Genomic DNA, 20,734 nt, shown 5'->3' on the forward strand with positions numbered 1-20,734 from the left:
GGGCGCTCCAAAACCTGCTTCCTAGTTCACCCCAAACGCACCCATGGACCCTTCGCCTGCAACTCCTGCAAACGCATCTTCCACCACGCAACTACCACGACCACAAGCCCACGCGCCATCAACCACCTCAAGTGCATCCTGATCAACGCTCGTTCCGTCCACAAGCACGCCGTTGAACTTTGGGACCTCCTGGACTCCACAGCCCCGGACGTCGCCTTCATCACGGAGACATGGATGAACGCCTCCTCTGCTCCAGACATCGCTACCGCCATCCCCGAAGGCTACAAGATCTCCAGAAAAGACCGCACCAACCAAGTAGGAGGAGGTGTCGCCATCATCTTCAAAGACTCCATCAGCGTCACCACCTCCACCGAAGACCCCCCCCTCGCCGCTGAACACCTGCATTTTCAGATTCGCACCGACCCAAGGACCACCCTCAGAGGATCCCTCGTCTACCGTCCTCCCGGACCTCGCGCCTCTTTCAGCGACGCCATCGCCGACTTCATCTCCCCGCACGCCCTCGCCTCACCGGACTACATCCTCCTAGGCGACCTCAACTTCCATCTGGAACAAAACAACGACCCCAACACCACCACCCTGCTCGACAACCTCGCCAACCTCGGCCTCAAACAACTGGTGAACACCGCCACCCACATCGCCGGACACACGCTCGACCCTATCTTCTCCGCCAGCAAACACGTCTTCTTCAGCCACACCTCTGCCCTACACTGGACTGACCACAGCTGCGTCCACTTCACATTCCGACGCGAGACCTCCCACCTCCGCACTCAACCCACCCCTCGTCGACAGTGGAACAAGATCCCTGAAGAGCAACTCTTCTCCGCTCTCGCCGCCAACCAACCCACCCTCACCACCGACCCCAACGACGCAGCTCTCAACCTCACAAACTGGATCTCCAACTGCGCTGACAACCTTGCTCCCCTCAAACGCACGCATCGACAGACCAACACCAAAAAACCTCTCTGGTTCTCTGACACCCTCAAAGAATCAAAGAAAACTTGTCGTGCCCTTGAGAAGGCCTGGCGCAAGGACCACACCGCGGACAACATGACCGCCCTCAAGAACGCTACACGCGAACACCACCACCTGATCCGCACTGCCAAAAGGAACTTTTTCACCGACAGACTAGACAAAAACAGCCACAACAGCAGAGAACTCTTCAGCATCGTCAAAGAGTTCTCCAACCCCAGCGCCAACGCCGTCACGCCCTCACAGGATTTGTGCGAATCCCTCGCCACTTTCTTCCATCGCAAGATCAGCGACCTCCACGACAGCTTCGGACACCAGACCCAACCATACACCACTGAACCCGCTTCCCCGGACATCACCCTCAACAACTGGACCCACATCAACACGGAAGAAACCAAATCCATCATGAACTCTATCCACTCCGGCGCCCCTTCGGACCCCTGCCCGCACTTCATCTTTAACAAAGCCGACGACATCATCGCCCCGCACCTCCAGACCGTCATCAACTCTTCTTTTTCTTCTGCTACCTTCCCCGAATGCTGGAAGCACGCTGAAGTCAACGCCCTACTAAAGAAACCTACGGCTGACCCAAGCGACCTGAAAAACTTCCGCCCCATCTCTCTTCTACCTTTCCCAGCCAAGGTAATAGAAAAGACAGTCAACAAACAGCTGACCACCTTCCTGGAAGACAACAACCTGCTCGACCCTTCACAAACCAGATTCCGAACCAACCACAGCACGGAAACCGCCCTCATCTCAGTCACAGACGACATCAGAACCCTGATGGACAACGGTGAAACAGTCGCCCTCATTCTCCTCGACCTCTCGGCTGCCTTTGACACCGTCTGTCACCGCACCCTAATCACCCGCCTACGCTCCACCGGGATCCAAGGCCAGGCCCTGGACTGGATCGCCTCCTTCCTCGCTAACCGCTCCCAAAGAGTTTACCTCCCTCCGTTTCGCTCAGAACCCACCAAGATCATCTGCGGCGTACCTCAAGGCTCATCGCTCAGCCCGACACTCTTCAATGTCTACATGAGCCCCCTCGCCGACATCGTACGCAAGCACGACATCATCATCACCTCCTACGCCGACGACACCCAACTTGTACTCTCCCTCACCAAGGACCCCGCCAGCGCCAAGACCAACCTACAAGAGGGTATGAAGGACGTCGCAGATTGGATGAGGCTCAGCCGCCTAAAGCTGAACTCTGAAAAAACGGAAGTCCTCATCCTTGGCAACACCCCGTCCGCCTGGGACGACTCCTGGTGGCCCACGGCCCTCGGCACCGCACCGACCCCCGCAGACCACGCCCGCAACCTCGGCTTCATCTTGGACCCTCTTCTCACCATGACCAAGCAAGTCAACGCCGTGTCCTCCGCCTGCTTCCCTCACTCTCCGCATGCTCCGCAAGATCTTCCGCTGGATCCCCGCCGACACCAGAAAAACCGTGACCCACGCCCTTGTCACGAGTCGCCTGGACTACGGCAACACCCTCTACGCCGGGACCACCGCCAAACTCCAAAACCGCCTGCAACGCATCCAAAACGCCTCGGCCCGCCTCATCCTCGACGTACCCCGCAACAGCCACATCTCCGCACACCTGAGACACCTGCATTGGCTCCCAGTCAGCAAAAGGATCACCTTCCGTCTTCTCACCCACGCACACAAAGCCCTCCACAACAAGGGACCGGAATACCTCAACAGACGCCTCAGCTTCTACGTCCCCACCCGCCCCCTCCGCTCCGCTGGCCTCGCACTTGCTGCCGTCCCTCGCACCCGCCGCTCCACGGCGGGTGGGAGATCTTTCTCCTTCCTGGCGGCCAAGACCTGGAACTCCCTCCCCACCAGCCTCAGGACCACCCAGGACCACTCCGCTTTCCGGAGACTCCTAAAGACTTGGCTGTTCGAGCAGCGATAACCCCCCCTTTCCCCCCTAGCGCCTTGAGACCCGCACGGGTGAGTAGCGCGCTTTATAAATGTTAATGATTTGATTTGATTTGATTTATAAAAGAACCTCTGCAGTCCCTTCAGCATTTCTTGATGGATATCAAGAATGGGGATGATATCAACTTCGCAGTCCGCATAGATTGCCAGCTTGTCCATAAACAGTTTGTAAATCCCACTAATCGCATGGGGGCTAGACAAAACCTTTGGCCATGAAACCCTAGTGTGATTATTGTTCAACAGTGGGGAAGGAACCGCTGTGCATTGTAGGTTCAGAGTTCTCCTTAAAAACTTCCCCATCCATTGATAATAACAAGGGGTTATGATTGCTTTCACATCGGAGTTCCACCTTCATGTCTTTCAATAGAGGCCACAATCAAACGTCAAGTAAAAAATAGTCAATTACACTTGAAGACATCCCACGTTTGAAGGTAGATTCTATATTTAAATCAGATGGTGTACAACCGTTGCAAGCCCGCAGCCCATACCTCAAGCATAGTGAAGCCAACTGAAGGGATACGCGAGATTGAATACAGGGATGAGTATCTATTAGCTGTGGGATTCCCCACATTTCATCTTCCTCTTCAGTTAGTCCAGTAACCAAATTAGAGGGTTCGAAGGTACAGTTAAAATCACCTGCTATTATTAGATAGAATGGGGGACAAAGGGAGTCAAGGAATTCTGACAGCTGTATCAGGATTTCGGGCTCGGTATCCCTTGGAACAGATCTAGCGTATACATTGATAACTATGATTTTAATTTCTCGGTGAAAAGTGAATTGCACTCCCATTAGATCCACTGAATCTATTTTTAGCAGAAGATGCTCACATTGCAAATTCTTATTAATGAGCATTAACAGTCCCCCTTTAGCGCAGCCTCGGCTCTTCTCTGGTATCTGGGCGGGGATATTGTCCGAGAAAAACCCATCAATGTGTATTTGCCCAACAGCCCAGGTTTCCTGAAACAAGCAAATGTGGAAATCATTGATGAAGGTGGCCCACTCCAAGTCCCCTAGCTTCTTACCAAGACCCGCTACATTCCATGTTAAAATTAGATGATCAGGGTTGATTGTATCATGGCTGTGGGTGGGGCTTGATCCCTCTTCCATACAGCTGGCTCCAGTAGTGGCCCCAGACCCCACTTCCCGATTTCTGTTTAGTCAGTCAATGGCGTTCAGGGAGTGGGGTGAGGTATTATCCCCAAAAGGTTTGCGTCCAAAGGCCAGGGTTAACTCACTACCATTCTCTCCTATGTAAATAGACGGTGGTTTTGTAGATAAATTAATGCCAACCCTTCTCCTGGCCCATAACTCATTGGTACGGTTTACCAGTTCCATAAGTTGATCCACTGTGTCTTTTTTAATGAAGGAAACAGAGATGTAATCATAATTTAACCCTGGTAGGTCATGTCTGCCTACCTCTAGAATATCTGATCTGATAACCGAGAGGCAATGGCGTCTAAATTTTAACCAATGGATGACCTTGTTGGTCAGAGACTCGTGGTCCTCATACGAACCATGCGTCAATTTGGGGACATTAATCATATAAATAGTGCAATCTTTACTCGGTTGGGCCAAGTGTCGTGTCTGTCGTGATGCATCAACCAGGGACGTATCTACTCCTGTAGGGGTCCCATGAAAGCCAGCCGCCCCACCTGAACCTCGGGATGCGACTACCCCCTCGGGTCTAGCTTCCAAGGGACGGGAACATGTCGCGGTAAGAGCTCCCCCCGTGCACCCCTTGTGTTGAGAGCCCCAGTATACTTCTGGCGCAGCCTAACAGCATCTTGCTGGTTGCATTTGGCAAGGGTCAGGGGTGATTCGAGCGGAAGGGGATTCATAGCACCCTTAGGGGGAGGAACAACTGATTGCAATCCAAGCTTGGTCATGGCTATGGGTCCAGTATCGGTTCCCGCCTTTTTTATGGTTGTTTGGCAACTACAAGCACATTTCGGCACCAGGGTCTCTTTCAACAGCCCCATTAAGGACATTACCAGGGTCTTTACTTCATCTGCCTTTTGTAATACAAGGTCTAAATCACCATTCACCCAACGGATTTGCACATCATTGGGAGTGGGATCACTGTCACGCTGGGCATTACTCTCAGTGGCGGCTCCGTGTTGATCATGTGGTACACAAGCAGGGGAGCCTCCCTCTTCCACCAGTAGCCCAAATCGATTTGTACACGGGATGTTAGGGATCACCACGATTTCAGGGCTAAGTGGAGGGGGGTTCGCCATAATGCCCCCAAGAGGGAGACCCGGATGGCTGGGTAAAGCATTGGCGAAGCTGCAAGAAATTGCTGCTGTCTTGTGTATGGATTTGCCTCTATGAGCAGGAAGGACTTTACTAGAAGGATTTAAGGGTGGAGAGTAGGTGAATAAATGACTTCTTTTTTGCAAAGAGTTCTGGTATCTTGCCCACCCCTAGGGTTTTGCTCTTTTTTTATGGGCTTTTGTGAGTTATAGTTAAAAATGTCATCGACCTCCTTGAACAATAGATCAATTTCGTCCAGGGGGTTGGTTCCTTTGCTAATTGGAGGGCTCACTGGATTTTTAGATTGTTTTTTAGATTTCTTGATACCATTTTGGCGGGTTGGGATGTCCATAGCTTTGCGTTTCCCCATTCCTTAGTGCTGGCAGCAGACCGGTCACAAGGTCAAAGATAATAGTAATGGCCCTACACACTTAGCCCTTTATGGGCAGAAGGTAATGTGACTCGTCCAGCCTCAATCACTAAAAAGAACCCTTGTCGCCACCCTAGGTTGACCAAACAGCTTGACTTGTTTGGAGAAGGATATTCAGCACACAAGATAGTAGTTAGCCAATTGCAAAACAGAAGGGAGTCAGTGCCGTACCTTGGGGCCCAGAGGGGGGGACCAGCCCAGCCTCCGACAGGCTCTGAGATGCGGGCGCGTCCTGCGCAGTGGCGAAGCGCACCGCGCTTAACAGCGCCCGCGATGTTCCCCCGGTATGGGGGAGCGAGGAGGTGCCTGGGACTTGGAGTCCCACCAGGCAGAGTCAGGCAGCAGCACCCAGCAACGATGCGCGGCACGCTTAATAGCGCACGCGATGTTCCCCCGGTGTGTGGTATTGAGGAGGAGCCTGGGGCTTGGAGTCCCACCAGGCAGAGTCAGGCAGCAGCACCTGCAATAGTCATTAATTACTTGCCACACTCATGATATGTATAAGGTTTCTTTGTATGTAATTGTGTCTTTAGATTGGATTATGGTTATGCACGGTTGCGGGTAAAGACTCCGCTTCCTTCCGGTCAGTGCAAATTGGGACAGTCCGTTGTATTGCAGATAGAAGAACTCCTCTTTTCTTTACCCTTCAGTTGTCTGGCTCCACTCTGCTGTCCTTTTCTCTGGTTGCTGTGGTTTGGCCAGAAGGATTTACAATATATCTAGAGCACTGAATGATGGCCTATTATCGCTTTAGAAAACAAAGCACTGCTGTAACCACATCATACCGACCTCATGATCAAAGCTGGTGTTGGACATATATTTATACAGGAGGTGGTTTGTTACTGTTGCTGCCTTAATGTTCTAGATGTCATTTCTGCACCTTGTGGCATAGAGATGCACAGCTCAGTCTCTTACATCCACTGAACTGCCCTTGACTGCATCTTCCAGGATCTATCAGTTTATGTGAAGATTCCTCGGTCACCAACTGCATCAATGTTTTCCTAAATAGTGGAGCTCAATGTTGGCGAATGTTTTTTGCAGATTTTCTGTTTTATCTTCATTACTCAAAATAATTTCATGCATTCAAGGCTTGCTTTCTGAGCAGAAACCTGTGCAGACATTTCCAGGCTCTCTCCTCCTCCTGGGGCTGGGGGGGGGGGGGGGGGGGGGGGGGGGGGGGGGGGCTGCAGATTTGGGATCTGAGGGGGGTCTGTGAGGGTCTGAAGATAACTGCACAGACAGGCAGGAGGGTCCTTCCTCCTCTGCAGCAGTCTGGACACAGAGGGAGAGGCCGGAAGTGATCCGCTGCTGGTGCCGTCTCTGCCACCACTGACCGGGAAGAGGAAACCCTTCTCCCATGCATGACTAAGAACGGTGACACTAGTGCCTATTGCCCACCCAACTGTGTTGGTGGTGTCCAAGCCACAATGAATTGAGAATTTGGCTGCATCACAACCATCGTAGATGGCCTGTGAAAGACCAGGGTGAAGGTCATTCTGAACACCAGGAAGGACTTGTGCTACCAAGTCCCAAACATAGTGACTACGACAGCCCAGTAAACAGCAGGTGTTGATGGACCACAGAACCAAACTAGTGGAGAAGAACAAGCGGTTTTCCAAAAGTCCCTGTCAGGAGGAGTGGTAGGGGAAATTGTTAGGATTGGTGCGACTAGTGGAAGCTTGCACCACAAGACTCTCTGAAGAGGGGTGTTGAGAGACAAAGTGCTGAGTCACCTGGGTCAGGGCAGTGACGTCTGGCAATTTGCCAGTAAATTGAAGGGTTGGTACATGATTTTGGACAGGGCCCCAGAAAGGTATCCGTCAATACCTCTCTGAAGGGGAGGAGAGGCTCAAAAGCATTCTGGCCAGGCTTCAGGAGTTGGGTCAGGACATTTGTTTTGACCTCCACAGTGGACTGTTGAAGATCAAGGATTTTGGCTGCCCTACACAAGCCTATGGTGCAGGACGCAGATTCTTCCATAGATGGGATGGGGAGAAAAAGGGCGAACTCCAGTGAGGGGGGCTAGCCCTGTGGTTCCCAACCTGTGGTCCGGGGACCGCTGGTCGTCCGCAAAGTTTCCTCAGGGGGTCCGCGACTTCTTAGAAAAATAAATATTAACAGATTAGGTCCCCACCTTTCAGAAATGACTCAGTAAGGGGTCCTGGATTCCATTAATTATTCAGTGGGGGGCCCCCTGGGTTACAGTAATGATAAAGTGGGGGTCCACAGAAGTTAAAAGGTTGGGAACAACTGGTCTAGCCCACTAGCATCTTGCAAGTCCTCATACTAATTTTCGGCACAGGGCTGAGTAACAGCTTTACCCTGACCAGGATCATCAGAGTCTTTGCTGTGAAGAAACTGTAAGGAATGTTGCTTGCCTGGTGGTAAAGGCAAGAGCAGACACCTCGGTTGGGTTCTGTCCGTCCAATTTGGCCCAGCGTTGAGTCAAAATGAACAAACCAGTACCACCTCTTCCGACGGCAAACTCAACGTTGACATGCCCGGATAGGGAAAGGTCACAAAGGGCGGCATCGGTAATGCAGCTGACAGCAGAATCAGCACAGAGGGTCTAGGTGGCGCAAAAGGTGACCCACATGGGGTAATCCAGGTGGTAGCTCTCTCAGCTCTGTGAGGCCCAGAGGCACACCAGAGGGAGTCAGTAAAGAACCAAAGAGACAGAGAATGGCTAAGCAAAATTCTTTGATTTGGTGTGATTTCTCGAGTTGTGACAGAACCAGTTGCAAAATCAGCTCTGAAGTCAACCAACTTTGGGACAGGGAGCAGGGACCACAGGTGCCGCCCAAATGCTTCTTCCTGGGAGTGGGACTGGTGCAAAGGAGTGGCACTCTGCTTCAGCTTCTTATGTTTGTTATGCGTACCAGAGGATTTGGACTGTAACTGAGACCAGACCCGTAGACTCCAGGAGTGGGACCTGGTATGAACTTTTGACTTCAAGGGGGACTTGGAGCAGTTTTGGTGCTGTGCCTTCTTGTACTTGGCACCATGAAGTTTGCCTTGTGTTCCCGGATGGCTTTAATGTTCATGGACGAGTCAGTGTCTAACCTTAGACACCACAGGCATACATCGTGGGGATCTGTCACCTGTTTGTGACAGTCCTTACAGGGCTTACAACCTATCAACTTAGGGAGGTGCCATCCCATGCACACTGTAGAAAATTTGGAAAAAGAGCTGACAAAAAGCAGTTTCTGAGACACGCAAGAGCTCTAGATCTGCATCTAGAGGCACAGAAAGAAATGAACAGGCATCAGCCCGTGGGAGTGGCACTTTTAGAGGCCCTGCAAGTCTTTCCGGAGCAGAAGTGTATCAGCACAGAGCCACTTTATTGCACGCTGAGGTACTAAGAAAAAGTTTCTGGATACAGTCTGACGCCTAGACAATATGACATTCAAAAGGTGAGGCATCTAGAAGTCTGAAGTCTCTAGCAGAAGAAGGGATATCATGAAGGACCATTTTGTAAGCCTGAGGAAGTCAGCCAATGACAGGTTGAGTATAAACATCAACCTTCCCAAGAGGCTGTATGAAAGCCATTAACTTAATCATGAGGTAACCAACAGTGGCACATTCCCTGCTTGACAATCCATGGTAAACACAGACTGAGCTATTTAAACAGACTTCTCCATAGTCTAATTTCCAAATGTTTATGCAGGCTAAAACGAATAGCAAATATGAAATATGAGTTTTTTTTTTTTTTTTTACACAGACAGCACCTGTAAATGTTTGAATATGTGCTCTGCATTCTGATGATGTTTTAATTCTTCAGTAACTCTGACAACACCAGATAATGGACAAAAATCGCTGGACTGAGCTGTTTGGCACTGAAGATTACCCATCAAACCAATGAGAGAGCCTCATTGCAGAGATGCCAATAGTCAATTCCAAACCCAGACTTAACTTTAACAGTGAAGGCACCTGGTTGGGAGGGTATAAAAATGAGACCCTACTACACAATTGTTACAACTGCCACATGTAGAAAGGAAGAGCTCCCTCTCCTCTTCAAGCGGAGCCCAGGAGCAAAGGTATAGAAAACATCCATGACAATCTGAGCAGATACGCCTCTGAAATTCATACTTACCCGATGAATGATCCCAGCAGAATGGAGATGTTTAATCCCACAGAGCATCTGATAGAGAAGGTATGACATCCGTTCATGGTCTAGCTCCATCTGAATGACTTGGCAAAGGTTGGCATCCATGAGTTCCATCACTATATAGCTAAAGAAACGACACACACAAGTCAAATACTACTTTGGAAAAGCAATGTTAAGAATGAAATAAAATACCAGGATATTTAAAGGTGCACTATCCGGAATTCTTTCACTAAAGAGAAATTTCTTTCTCAAACATCTTTCACACCAGTCTAATGTACAATTTCCTTTGTAGGATTTCCTTTTAAAATTAACCAAATTATAAACGACACCAGCTTGACAACTCAAGTCCCTTTTTCTCCCCTTTACTTCTGCTCTCATAAAGGGGAAAAAATAAATGACAGCAGATTGGCAGCAGGCTCAAAATAACTGAACTGCCACTTGTAAACGATCAGACTGTTTAAGAACAAAGCAGTGACAGAGAGCCTACAGTTTATGAGCTAACTAGAAGTAAATGTAAACAATAAGATTTTTTTGTTTAGTGCTGCACCAATTTTACCCTCCCTCCTAAACTCACACACTACACAAAGGCCATACCCTTCCAACCCAACACTCGAAGGCAGTCTAGAATCTGATACAAATAGGATTGTTGTGTGACCTATGTAAATGATATTTATAAAGTAATACATTATTCAATAGTCACAAACCCAATTCCAGCCTTGCAAAAGGTTTGGAAAATGTAATGTAAATACTACTACAACAAATCATCTCAAAATATATTTTCCTGGCTTTGCTCGGAGTAAAGGCATGTCACAGCAACAGAATAAAGAAACTCATTAATGAAACCTGGGATTACAAGAAGGAACACTAGAAGAGCACACACACCACTGCAAAGTGAAAGACATCAGGATGCCAGTTAAAAGGTTTTGGAAAGACAATTGGTCTTCTCAGGCATCTCATATGGAATCAAAGTCAGGATGTTACCTTTTCACAAAGGTATGGTATAGCCTCCATGCAGGGCTCTCTGCACATTTCTTTAATTGGAGTACCCAATGGCACATTACCTCTGGGTGCATAGGTTCTATGCTGTCCCAGAACGAGTGTGTTTATCATTTCATAACATGTAGTTTTACACCATGTCAAGAATGTTAGATGAGCATCACATTAGAGGGATTACGTTTGATTTCACTAATCTGTTTGGACCTGTCAAGTTCATTTGAGATATAGGGTGCGAAATCATCCTTCTGCTTGGGATGTATGAGGAGTAAAAAAAGGAATGCAGAAGCACAATTTGATATTGAATTTTGACAGAACATTTGGAAGACTGCTCTCAGAGGCACCTTATTCTTAAACACTGTTGAGGCGAGCCAAAGTTTGAGGACACGGGGCAACTCTGGGTAAGAAAACATAACATGATTCAAATAAGGCTGTGTCTCTAGTCTTCAGAAATGCTCAGGACTCATAGGGTTCCCTGGCTGCTGAATGAGCCAGTGCCCGAAGATTGTGGTCATTCACCATATCAGCTCAGCAGAAACTGGGATGTATCCCGTTTGCAAGCCCATATGTCAAAACTACACCCAAAACAACACCAACGCCTGCCATATGGGTACTGATGTTCTAAGCCCCAGTGGGAAAGAAAGATCGTTAAGATGAGGGTGAGGGGTAGAGTAACAGAAAGGCTGCTGGGCCATTATGAGGAAGGGGCACAGCCTAATGCATATTTAAAAAAAATATATATTGTTGGTGGCAAATGTGCTTCCTGCCTTCAACCCCAGAAGAATGGGGGCAGACCACTTCAATCTCACCCCCAACAAGGCAGAAAAACTGTTGTGGCTGTTTTGAATAGTACACAGGTGATGGAAGGGTGGGTCACCTCCATGTTTTTTTTTGTTAAGCATAACTTTTCCCATGGTGACTAGAAAGACTTTCCAACTCTTGGGGAGGTAGCTTGAGAGTAACATTCTCCCCCCCCCCCACCAAAATCTCCAACTGCCCCTGTTGTGGGGATGGAGGGTTAAACAGATTTGTCTCTGCTATGAGGTAGGGGCATTGCCTAATGCCAGGGTGAGCCACCCCACCACTGTTTTAAAGCAACATTTTCACCTGGTTCTAGAGGGGCTTTCTTTTTTGTTTTTTCAAATGCTGCATTGCATGAAGTACCTTAAATATGCAGAGGCACGTGAGCCAGGGAGTCATGACCAGCAGTGAGCTAGACGCTAGTGTAAACTTTAAAGCACTTAAGATTCAACTCCTCAATACAAAATAATGATATTTTAAAGGCTTTTATCTCTAAAAAGACAGCCACGACTGGAGAGGCTATACATAAAAACAAAGGTGACCAAAGTACGTTTTGTTTTTTATGTATTTTGGCAGGTGTATGCGTTTCTGCCTCATTAGCATCTGTCAGAACAGCACACTGCCTCACAAAACTCAAATTCACAGATCTGCATCATAAGCCTCAGGACTAAAATCTAATAATAATCTGTGCACTTCAGGGGTCCCCAACACACATTTTACAGGTAAAAATGTAATTCTTAAATAGAGATAATCTGACATTTCCAAATGTAGGATTTCAATTAAAAAGCCAAGGCAAGGTCCCATTTTTATTTTTTATTTTTTTAAACTTTGCTTTGTTTTCCAATTAACATGAACAAATACTTAAAATACCAATACGGCACAAAGCCCAACTTTGTGGCCTAGGAAAATCATGCACAAAAACCACGAAAATTATGTAAAATGCATGTAGGTGGCAACAATCCTTAACAGCTGCAGACAGGAGCCACCAGCTTTCATATCCATCAGACTTTTTAAAGGCAGGTGCTCCACAGTCTGTTATAGACTCCTATAACAGTATATTATATTATATACATTTAAGAAAAAAGGTCTGAAATCTGAGAGCGTTGATTAAACAAGTAATTCACTTTTTCGTCTGGACTGCAGCATTCTCACTATTAGCTCTAAACATTAAAATCCATTAACAAGCACATCCCAACCAATGGCAGCTTCTATACAGGGATGGTGGAGGACAGAATACCGCTCCAGTCCAGAGCTCCTTCCACTGATCTTGTGCTTTGGCCTGCTGTGTTGGGGCAAGAGCCCTAAGGAGTGGCAAACAGACAAGCGCCAATGCAATAAGGAAGGGCAATGCAGCAGGCATACAAACAGAGCCTGGAAGATTGACCCCATGTCATAGCGATTGAAGACTATGGGCAGAAGGTGCAGCTGATACAGTCGCAAGGTGCACTGCTGGAGAAAACAGTGTGCCTCCAGGCCGATGGCCCCCCCACTGCAATACTGACTGGAGATTGGGAGCCCCTACGCAGAGTAGAGACAGACAAGTTACTTAACTTCGGTAATGGTCTTTCTGGTTGATTCTCTATCTAACCACAGAAGTCTCAATATTTCACAGGCATTACACTGGACCCGGAAATTTTAAAGCACCACTATTGTGCACCGGTAGGTGATTTTGGACAGCTTTGTGCCACAATCACTCCGCTCTGGGAGTGACATAAGTGCCACCATGTGCGCGGATTTCAGTTGCTTTCTTAGGCTGTCTGCACCCTCAGATGCAGAACCCATCAGCAAATAGGCTTAACCAGTGTGCAGATCTCTAGACTAGGACCTTTTTAGGTGGAAAAAGACTAGTCTACAGAACTGGAAAGCAGGACGTTCACTGATGCATCTGCAGTAAGCTAAGAGTGTCAGTTAGATAAGTGTATCCACCAGAAAGATTGTTACCTGAAGTAAGTTACATGTTTTTCTGTTGAATACCTCTAAGTGAAATGGCTCAGACCAAAAAGTCCTACAGGGCAGAGCAGCCAAAAGGTCCATTTCGATGGACCTGATTGTCTAGGCCGTTGTGTTTCTTGAACTTACTACATAGGCGCCTCACAAATATCCAGGACAGGCACTCTGCACGCCACTGCTACGGTAGCAGCCTTAGCTCTGGTGCAATGAGCTAATAAGACCTCTACAGGGTGCTTTTTCACCATTGGGGAGCAGATCTTTATAGAGAGAACTATCCATCAGGAGATGGTCTGCTTCTGTACTGCCCTTCTTTACCCTGGAAAAAACCCACAAAGAATTTATAGTCCACCCAATGTACTTTGGTGCAATAAATTTAAAATCTTGGCACTGATTTGGGGTCCAAACGATGAAGTCTCTTTTCTTTGTTAGAGGGATGAGGTGGGGAAAAGAAAGCCGGGAGAGTGATAGCTCGCAGACATGGAGTGACCGCTTTCAGCAGAAAGAAAGCCCTGGTTCTCAACACCAATGTATCTGGGAAGAATATAGAATAAGGTAACTGCAGCTCACTCACATGCCTCATGTTTTCAAAGTCAGGTTTTGTAATGGACAACTGAGCAGGGGCTCAAAAGCGGACCACATCAAAAAAGAGAGAACTAACATCAAGTCCCACTGAGGTGTCAGGAGAAAAAATGTTGCAAACCCTTCAAAATTCTCATCACAACAAGTAAATTAACTAAAGAAAGCTGATCCAACAACCTCAAAAAAGCTGGAAGAGACGATAAATAGTCTTTAACAGTGGCCATGTCAAGTCCTTGCGGGGTCAGGAACAAAATAAACAACACAAGTTCAAACCTACCTTGCAGTGGGTCAACTTCTCGGATGCCGTGCCATGCCACAAATTTATTCCAACAACTGGCATACACTGAATTTGTGGAAGAACAACTCTCAGCTAAGATGACCTCAATGATCTCAGGAGGAAGGTTGCGAGAGGTCAAGTGTTGCTGCTCAGTCTAAAAGTATGGAGATGCAAATTGTGAAGCCTGGGTGCACAACCCTGCCCTGCTGTGACAGATGATCCTCCTGAAGCAGCAGTTTCAAAGAAGGGCAGATACTCCCACCCCAGAGTTCCACCCACCATACACTCCTGGTCAAATTTGGTAGCACTCAGATGACTTTGCCCAGTCATTCCTGCTCTTTCTCAGAATTCGGGGAAAGAGAGGCAGCAGTGGGGCGGCACAGAGGAGCTCCACTCAAGACGGAAGGACCCTCCAAGAGACAGCTGCCTCGGAAACTCCAAGGTGCAAAAGTGCTGTCATTGCACATTCTTGGTGATGGAGAAAAGATTGGGTCATTGATAGAAGAGGTCCTGTGCCACCTTCAAGGGCAACTGCCATGCTTGATTGGTTAAGTGTTCGGTAGCTCAGTTTGTCTGCTCTAACATTTAGAGATCCCTCCCGGTGGTTTAAGCACCAGAGAAATTCTTGGCGGTCAAGCCACTTCCAGAGACGTACAGCCTCCAGACACGAGGCCTAGTATCACACCCTGCCCTGCTGGTTGCAGTACCGTATGAAGGTGGTGCTGGCCCTGAGCACCAGCACCACCCTTCTTCTGATAGTGGGTATAACAGCCTTCAATGCCAAGCGACATGTCCTCAACTGCAACTAATTTATGTGGAGTTGAGTCTCCATTAACAGACTAGAGGCATATGATCTCCACCACTCCCATCATCAGCCCTGGGTGGGATAAAGAGACGGGTCTGCCACTGCTACAGTCCAGTAGTCTCCACTGTAGATCCTTTGCTGTCTCCTGCAGAATTTGGATACAATCCGACTGATTCCCCTGATATTGTGCCCACTGGAACGCGAGGACCCACTGCAGAACTGACATGTGTCACATGGCATGTTTGGCCAACAGGATGAAGGAGCTAAAAGTCCCCACAGCCTCATTCATCCATAATGAGATCCAGGGTTGTGGTGAAAACATCAGAAACATATCCCATATATCCATAACTTTCCGCTACGGGCAAAGACATGAAACTGTACCTCCTCCAGAATACCTCTGATGAACAGGAGCGCCTGCAAAGGAGTCTGGTGTTACTTCTCTATGTTGACAGTGAATCTCAACAAGGTTATGGGGTTCGTTGTCGCCTGAAAGTGTTTGATGGCTGTTTGGGGCGAGTATGGGAGAAGGCTGATTCCCTGTCCTCTGAAGATGGGCTCAAACCGCCACCATTGCTTTCGTGAACACTAAGGGACACTGGTGAGGCCAAAACGAAGTGCAGCTAACTGAAAATGCTCCTGGCCCACTGTGAACCACAGGTAGTGTTAGAGGGACAAGAGTATGGATTTAAGCGTCCTGCAGTTACAACATTGCCATCCAGTTTCCAGGTTCTAGGGCACACAGGACCTGGGTAAGTGAGGGTGAAGATTTAAAGTAGGACAACTGTCTCCGTTCTTTTGAGGAGCCAGGAAGTAATGAGAATAACACCCAGTTCCTACTTCCAAAGCTGGAACCCTCTATGGCTGCTTTGGCCAAATGGGCCCGCCCAGATGGCGGTGGAAGATACAGAGAAGTGAAAAGAAATAGGTCTGCGCAGCCTCTGTTTCCAATTTGGATAATTCACTTCTCGGAAGAGATGGTCCTCCACTCTTGGAGGAAATATTGGATCCTGCCTCCAACAGGGAGGCTGTGTGCCAGCAAGGACCCACTATAGCAATTTTAGGTGATGCTGATGCAGGAGGGGTGGAAGACTGAGCTGCATGTTGCCCCTATCAAACTCTGTGCTGTATTTGAGACCTATGGCATCTGTCACAAAAGATCTGAAAGGCCTGTTGTAGATGCCTTCTATTTGCAAAACAGAACCCCCCCCCCCCCCATCCAAAGACTCAGAGATAGTGAAAATGGTAACAAAACTGTCTTCTGGGGACAGAAAGATCCAAGTAACGAGCTGTGGTCATGCATCTTTTAAACCATTTTAGGGCCAAATCTGCCTTGATGTTAAAGATGTTAGACACACTGAATGGCAGGTCCATCAGGAATGCTTGTAGATTTCCAAAAGAAACCTCATCCACGCTTGGTGCCGAATTGCCACACTCAAACAACTTGACTGACCTAGGCAGTTTGTTGCATCCAAGCCCAAGCAAATCACAAATTTTGCTGTACTGCTGCCATCTTGGATACCTTGGGTTAGGGATGCCTGCAGGTTGTCCGTTACTGACATTTTCTCTTGCACACAGGAAACTTGACAAAAAAAGGGCGTAACCAGAGACAGAGGATGCTATAGACCCGCTAATACATGATAGAGTGGAGATTTGGGGAGGGGGGGGGGGGGGGGTTAATTGCCTCCAAGTGCAGGAGCCACAATGGACTCCACTGTAGCCTGAATGCCATACATGGTATGCCAAGGGAAACAGTGGCGAGCAAGCAAAAGAAAGTGAAACAGGACTTTTTGGCACTTAAAAGAAAGCCAAGCTGGGTGAGAGAGGGACATATGGATGGAGATGGACTGGCCAGAATGACATGCTGATTGTTCTGGATTCCATTGTTAAAAAAAAAAAAAAAAAAAAGAAGCTAAACAGGGACAAATCAACTTCAGTTGTGGAAGCCCAATTGGAAAGAAGAGAGAGCAGAATAAACAAAGCTAAATCAAAGGCCTGGCGGGTGATGTGCAAACTTGGAAGTATGGATGGAGTATAGGGGACAAGTGCAACGCTGAGGAGAATTAAAGAAAATGGCAAGCACAATTACTTTTTTGGACAATACAATGGAGGCATTTCAGAATGGTTGGACAGTATTTAATTATTGAGTTTCTAAGTTCCCTCTTGTTACTGGTCACTCAGGTGATTGGCTCTGTCAATGAGAACGTGCATCCCCCTCACAGAGTGGTGGAGTGAAATTGGGGAGTAAGGCAAATAAATGGACCTCCAAAGTCAAAAGGACCTAGGTCAGCAGCGGCCAGGGGTAGAATTACTGTGGCACTTCGTGACGCTGACGTGGGACTTAATTGTCAGAACAACGCATGCTGGAACCATGCATGCCTGAGCAACGCAGTCGGAACAATGACCGCCTCGTTACCACTAATGCCTTTACCACAAATGCCTTAACAACGATTTTCCGTTGTAAAGGCATGCGTGGAACAGCATGCATTGTTCCAGCATCTGACCCCCTTGACTCCCTCACCCCGCCGCTAAAACTACCTCGACCCCCCTCCACCCCACCCCTAAAACTAACTCGACCCCCCCCTCCTCCACCCCACCCCTAAAAGCTACCACAACCCCCCACCTCCGTCCCATAAAACGGAAATAACCCCGACCCCCCAACCCGCCCCTAAAATTGAATTTTTTATGACTGTCTTTTGCTGCATACTCTCTTCACAAAGATGCAGTCAAAGTTAGAACCAACAAATTAATCCACAGTTTTGTTTCCAAATAAGTGCTTCATCATTCTGAATCAGCCATCACATATCCGCTCAACAGTTCCGTATTGACCTCCCAGTCAACAATTATGCGCTCATCAATCCCATATTGACCTCACAGCACGTGTTTCGTCCATCAACTTCATCAGGGCTGGAAATCACTTGCATTGTGGGAAAAATCCCAATAATTATATCCGTAAGCGGTATTGCCTGCGGGAACCAATGGTCCTCTCCTCGCAAATTATATGCTGAAATACTGTCTGGGCATGATGAGTGAACACCCTGTCGAGCCCATGTTTCCTGCTTCAAAAAAAAGGTTGCAAGTATGCCCATTGAAAATTCCATGTAATTTTGTATCGATCACAAGACCATTGACGCCTCTTCTATGATTGGATTATCTTTCAATTTATTTGTATAATGTGACACTGTTCGGGAGAAATGTTGTTGATTGACTTATCAATGATTGCAACTAGCATTGGGCATTCTTTATAAGTACTTGATAGTAACAGGTGCCTCTGTGTTGTATTCAGTTTCACTTCGGACCGTATGTTCTATGGCCAATTTTAGTTAAGGCTGCTCTTTGCCGAGTTCTGCTGTTTTATCCAATGTAGTTAAAAACTTCGCAAAATCAAATCTCACATGTGCCCTTTTTTCTTACATGACTGCTTGTAACTTATCAGAAAACCAATTTAACAAAGTGTTCACAGACAAGACTCAGAGCTATAAGGCACAGGCAAAGTTTGTGGGGAGGAAACTGAGTTCCCTTGCTTGCAAACAAATCTTGCCTGATAAATTCTCAGAGAGAATTCTCTGAAGTATGAAGTAATCAGAAGACCCGTCGGATTACTGAAGCTATGGCAATACGTAGGAACTGATCAGCTTAACTACAAACAACTGTCTTGGACGGGAATAGAGATATACACTCCTTATAGCCTGCGTACAGGATTCCCTTCCACTTTATTTAAATAGAACGTAGAGGGTACATTTATGATTGTTAATGTATTTGAAATATAATCTCCGAACACTTGTGTGTCTATCAACCAAATGAATCATGATGTAATGTGCATAAGGTTTAAAAACAAATGCACATTATTATGAATATCTTTCTCCCTCTTTATTTAATGTATTTATTTGCATATTTATGTCATATCATGCATGTTTTATTTAATACCTTGGTAAATTCGATCGGCTTTTACTCAATAATTCAGTGATAACGATAAGGCAAATATCTACAGCTCATTCAGAAAAATGAAGGCCTTTGGGCCATGTCTAAAGGATAAATGGTGTCCAATTCGCCTAGAGTGAAAAGAGGTCTAGAGAAAAGTATTCAGCACCAAGAAGACTACTGTCACCTCGCCTTCTCTCAACTCTTAGTAACACCGGTAACCTTTTTTTTGTACCAAGTATAATTTTGTGGATAATAGACAGTTTACATTTTAAAAAATAGTCTTACAAACTCACCAAATACACATGCAGCTGGCACTGGCCTCTAAGCAAACTTAAGGAAAGGTCTGTGTTGGGGTGCCCAAGAGGGAAACTAATTATGACAACTGCAAAAATATGAAGCCCTGCTTGTATTTCGGCATTGCATTATCATCAAGCAATTTTCATACTGTATTAAAAAAGGATTATCTTAGTAGTATATGCAAAGTTCAAGGGATATGAATATGTTGCTCTTTAGAAACAGATAAACTTGGTCTGCACCTTATACTTTCTCTGGGCTTGGTTTGTATGGGTTGCAGGTGGCAAGGAGATGTACATGGTTGGTTCAAAGACACTCAGCACATAGAAAACAAGGTATGCAAAACAGTAGGTTTTAGCTGCATGGTCATTAGAGAAGTTACCCAGTCCAACATTCTACAGTTAATTCAACACGAGCTAAAGGAGATTAAATGTTTCATGATCCAGGCATAAAGACCAATGGTTTGCTAAGTACTCATTCAATAGAATGGAAATGATACTAAACTAATTACTATGGAAAATCAGCTGGGGGAGGAGGGTGTGTCACTAGCTAGCATGGGGTGATGAACGGTCATTCTGAGATGATGAAACAATTTGCCTAAGTAATTCAGATAATAAACTAGACTCACCTATGTTAACTAGTTATGCACTCCCCTCACCGGATCCATAGCATACTGACTTCACAAGGCCAGTGAGGTACCGAACTGATACTTCACCACCTTACTGAAGTTGAACATGCATGGGGCGGAAATCGCTTAAGTGAGCCTTTTGGGTCTCAATATTTTTGCTATGCGGTTCCAGTCTGTACATTTCTAATTTCCTTTTTCAAGGTAGTATTTAAAAAAAACAATCAGGGATTGAGTAATCCACTTGCCATCAATTGTTTGGGAAAAGGATTTGTCCCATAATAAGTATTCTGGCACCCCAAACAGAAAGTCTACTATTTACGAATACTGATGAAGATTCACAATTTCATGGTTAAAAATAAATACTTACCGAACCTACATTATCAACATGAAATTCTTGAATAAACAAACATCACAAACCACAAAGGGGATCCATGAATGTTATTAAAAAGTTAGTAAAAAAAAAAAGCCAAGATAACATTTTTGTACTGTTTTGTATTTAAAAACTACATATATAATTAAAATCTCCATTAAAATGGATTTTAAGCACATAGCGAGTTACTCTGCCAATATCCCATTTTTATTTTCCTCTTTTGGGAAAGAAAGTAAAAATAAATGAAAGAAATGTGACTCCTTAGGCATGCTACCTTAAAGTGGGAAGGTTGAGTGCCACTTCAAGTCTATCCAAGGTATCCCAGCATAACAGATGGCCAGCCATTTATTTTTCCACCTCTGCGAAAAGGATCCTTCACCACGAACT

The 20,734-nt window shown here is 46.6% G+C and overlaps 1 protein-coding gene across 5 annotated transcripts in view; it reads right to left on the reverse strand.

Annotated features, from left to right (window-relative positions):
• MAPK8 (mitogen-activated protein kinase 8) overlaps positions 1-20,734 on the reverse strand; it is a 410,861-nt gene that overhangs the window by 262,783 nt on the left and 127,344 nt on the right. For all 5 annotated transcript variants that reach the window (XM_069240892.1, XM_069240893.1, XM_069240890.1 and 2 more), the window contains one exon: positions 9,715-9,853. In XM_069240892.1, the coding sequence (XP_069096993.1) occupies positions 9,715-9,853 (139 nt within the window). The remainder of the gene's footprint in view (positions 1-9,714; positions 9,854-20,734) is intronic.

This window comes from Pleurodeles waltl, chromosome 6 (assembly GCF_031143425.1).
Source record: "Pleurodeles waltl isolate 20211129_DDA chromosome 6, aPleWal1.hap1.20221129, whole genome shotgun sequence".
Lineage (NCBI taxonomy): Eukaryota > Metazoa > Chordata > Amphibia > Caudata > Salamandridae > Pleurodeles > Pleurodeles waltl.